The sequence below is a fragment of the Acanthisitta chloris genome, unplaced genomic scaffold (assembly GCF_000695815.1).
Source record: "Acanthisitta chloris isolate BGI_N310 unplaced genomic scaffold, ASM69581v1 scaffold11279, whole genome shotgun sequence".
Lineage (NCBI taxonomy): Eukaryota > Metazoa > Chordata > Aves > Passeriformes > Acanthisittidae > Acanthisitta > Acanthisitta chloris.
Genome location: NW_008693975.1, coordinates 86,058 through 90,261, shown reverse-complemented (window position 1 = coordinate 90,261; position 4,204 = coordinate 86,058). Strand labels below are relative to the sequence as shown.

Sequence of the window (4,204 nt, the reverse complement as noted above, 5' to 3'; positions counted from 1 at the left end):
ACCAAAAAGTGAAAATGTACCTTTAAGGGACCACATCCTAACCTCAGTTATGGTGGAGTAATCCAGGACTAAGAGTGATGAATAATTCCTGATGTATATCAGTTTAACTGAGATCCAGAATTTGTCCAGAAGTCTTGAGGGTATGTTGTTCAAGCCAGGAAGGCATATCTCTATTTGTTAGGTAGCTGGACCAAATTCTCCCTACTGTCACACCCATGCCTCTCCAATTGCTCCAGTGGTTCCACACTGATGAAAGCAGCAGAAGAATTTGGCATGGCAATATATTTTTTTCCTTACTTTTGTTTTAAGTTTTACCGTCATTTCCTGCAAGAGCGGCGAGCGTTTTCTCCTTCTCCCCTTCACTAAAGCATCAGTGCCTCTTCTGCCACCTGTCTTCCCCTCGACTTGAAAGGGAGAGAGTGTGTGAGAGAGAGAGAGAAAGAACTGCAAAGAAGAGAGAAATCAAAAGGTACAGGATTTCATCCCAGTCCCTCAAACATTCAGAAATTTATGGAATGTACAATTAGGAGTGAACAGCAGCAAAGCAGCTAATAACATGGACTGGCAAGACCTGTACATGGAGTCGGTCCTGTTCTGACAGGGAAGAGGAGGGTTGTGCCTGGACTAATTTTACTTCAACCCGATTAGAGCTGTATCAACAGCAGACCATTTAATCATTTTTATGTCAAAGCAGATGCAACAGCTCTCACTTTTTGCTATTAAAAGACTTTCTTCCAGAGGGTGGTGGCCGGGTGTGGGGAGCAGTGAGTGGGGGGTGGCCAGGAGAGGGAAGATGTGTTGGACATTTTCTTGTCTGGAAGGAGGGGGAAAAAAAAATCTCCTCTCTCTCTCTCTCAAATCTGCAGGGAAGCTGTGGGATGTCACCTCAGATACCTTTCCGGGAACTGAATTTCACTTCACACAAATAGGCAATAACCATCCAGCCTGGTTCAACCATACCTGGTAAAACCTTGATGCAAGGGGTCCAGGCAACTTTGAAGTTATTTAGAGCCCTGTGGGAACAGCACTTTTTTGTAGGCCATTTCTGACAAAAAAAATATATATACAACGAAAATTATTCGTGAACAACAACAACAAAAAAAAATTGAAAATAAAAAAGCACTTAATTATTTTGTTTTGTTTCTTTTACTCAAAGGTCGTCTAACAACCCCCTTTTTTTTCTTTCCTGTACAATAAGGAATTCACATACAAATTTTTTTTTATTTTTGAAATATTTTATCCTGCCAAATTAAAAAAATATATTATGGCAGCCTGTTTGTTTGTTTTTATTTTTATTTCCAAATTCACTAACAAAAAGGTACATTAAATCCCTTTAAAAGGACAAGCGTACAGTTAAAAAATTACAAGCTTCAGTAAAAATACAGCAAGTGCCTACATCATATGAATCAACCAATATCAATATCCATTCCAGAAGGGGAAGGTAAGGGGGGAAGGGGAGAAAAAAAAAGAGAAAAATAGGTACAGGTCAGAAACGTGATTTTTTTTTCTGCAAAGCAATAACAATATTAAGCACTTTTTTCTACGTACTTTTTCTACATGGTGTAGCAATCACCTTTTAATCCCCGAATACAAGATTCTATACATTTTTTGAAATAAAAATTCAACACCCAAGGCAGAAAAAAATTTACTAAAACTCAAGACTTTACAGTTACAGTGACAAGAACAAATTTATAGACCCACCATTTAAATTTTACTGCAACATTTTCAAGGAAAAAAGAAATTTTTTTTTTCTTTCTGGTTTTGTAAAATGCCCAGGCATTCTCCATTATTACAAATACTGGTCCACTTTTACAGTAATCAAGAAATTTTAATATATATAATATATACTAAAACCCCGTCACCAAAAGAAAACAATATACACATGGCCATTATGGCATTTTTTTAATAACCTATTAAGCAAACTTTGAAAAAAAAAAAGATTGCTCAAACACACATACACACAATTTCTTTTTTACCCTTGTATGTATTCAATACTGTAAACGTATTTTAAGACAGAGTGCACTAAATTTAACTTTTAAAAAAAAATTAGCCGTTGTTCCTGAATTGTTTTTCTCTCATTCAATGATAGCAACTTGTAATTTGTGTCATTTGAGTTTTAATTCAGCAGTAAATCATTTCCATTCCATTTCCTAAGCAGCGTTGTCCTGAAAAAAAAAAAAGGCTGAGAATAATTCAGCTTATGTATGTCCGAAGTTGTGCTGGGTATACATCTTCATTTGATTGGGTCTTATGGCATTTTCATGTCCACTATCTTCAACCAGTAATTTTTATTTTTTTTAAGTAAATGTGGCTCTTTTTTTTCTAAAGAATGTACTTTTCTTGTTTTACTTTTTTTTTTAAAAGTCTTTCCATTTCACAAAAACGTTTTGCATTTGTCTCAAGAGACTCAAATAGGAAGATCAGTTTTCAAGGCACTCACGTCAAATTGAATGGCAGTAGAAAAACTGTCCAATAAATTATTTTTATTTATTTTTCTTTATAGTGCCAGTATTGTGAATGCCATGCTTAGCAACACTGACACTTAATCTCAGCTGTTCCCTTACAGTTTAACCCACCTTTGGGCCAAGTAGAATATGATGTAATTTCTTGTTGAGAAGCCATTTTTCTCTTTACCATGAACAAAAGCTTTAAAGTGCGGGTCAACATAATTAAAATCTCTAACCATAATTGTCTACTGTTTGCTAATATTAGTTCTAAAAGGCTTTAAAAAATTTGGAATTTGAAGCAGAGCAGGTGCATTTTTCTTTGCTTCACATTGTTGTGACGCTTTTCGCTGAATACAAATCCATTCTGCTCCTAATTAAGTCGAGGGAAAAACTCTTACCGATTTCAGTAGGAGCAGAATCTTGCAAAGACAGACAAATCAACTAGAATTTATTGTTCCCTTCCTTATAATAACATCACTGTACATCATATAAGATAGTTCTAATATTTCTGTACATCAACCAAATGCCTATGAGTTGAGGTTTTTCCTTGAGAAATTCACATTTTCCCATTCTCTAGTAATTAACGACAACAAATATGGACCAAGTAGAACTCCTGAATTCAAATTCATGATTTTGTGGTTTAAAAAGAAAAAAAAATAGCATTTGGCTCCTCTGAGGTTTGAAAATAAGATTACAAAGCTCAAGATGTACTTTTACTGTCTCTGGGAAGATTCACAGGAGGGGAAAGAGGAGGAAAAAAACACTCCAAAAAGTGAATAAACTGGCACCGTTATGTACCATAGCTTTTAACGGCAAGAAGAAATTATCCAATAGTAATGCACAGTCAAGAATGTTTCTGGGTTTTGAATGTAGCTGCCTTCTGCACCTATGCCTTTTTTTGTTGCCATAACTTTAGTGCTGAAATCCATCTAGAAAAGGCCTCTGTCGTCAGCAACATTGTCAGTGCTACGTATTCAATCCAGTTCCAAAAGAAAGTGCTAATTTTAAAGATTGTTATCCGCTGTACAATTTCGTTTTCCTTAATCTTCAAGGTAATTTAAGAAGAGGAAAGGAAAAAAAAAAGACAGAAAGAAAAAATAAAAGGAAATACTTCAGTTCAAATGCTGGCTTCTTCACAAGAAATTACACACACTTAGCTTAAATTTCAACAAAGCAGCGGCCCAGAAATTATAATTTTAAAAGATATGTTTCTCGCCTACAATGCAAGTAATCTCAGGCTACGACTGGGTAAAATTAAAAAGGGATATCCAACAAAATTTTAAAAGAAATTTAAACAGAAAAAAAATAAAAAAAGTACCTGCACATGCCAAAAAATTACAAAAACCCAATAAATACAGAAATTATTGCACAGTTAAAAGGCTCCACAATTTTTACTGCCTTAATCAACCCTCGGGTTTAATAGAACTTTGTAGACACAGGTTATATTTAAGTGCCAAAGTCTGGCACCTACCATAGTTATGCTAAGTTATGTTTACGGAGGCAAGTTAGGTCATCTTTTCTCAGTTGGCAATAGTTAAACTGTACAAATAAAATGTTACCTAGACCCCTGAAATTTAACCTAGCGGAAGTGGGGGGGGGAGGGGGGGGGCCTTAGCTTCTTTCTGCCTGCTCAATTTTGACGTCATTTGTCAGCAAATGTTCTCCATGCCACTTTTTCATGTGTTTCTCCAGGGTGCTGTAAACACTGAAGGGCATCTGGCAAATGTCGCAGCGGTAGACCTCCTTCCCTATCTGGC

The 4,204-nt window shown here is 35.8% G+C and overlaps 1 protein-coding gene across 1 annotated transcript in view; it reads right to left on the bottom strand.

The window, feature by feature from the left end:
• Window positions 1–3,801: 3,801 nt before the first annotated feature.
• Window positions 3,802–4,204, bottom strand: part of BCL11B (B-cell CLL/lymphoma 11B (zinc finger protein)) — a gene marked incomplete at its 5' end in the record, with an annotated part of 77,986 nt that continues 77,583 nt past the window's right edge. Inside the window, one exon of the mRNA XM_009083236.1 lies at window positions 3,802–4,204. This exon is cut by the window's right edge and continues 44 nt beyond it. Within this exon, the coding sequence (XP_009081484.1) occupies window positions 4,059–4,204 (146 nt within the window).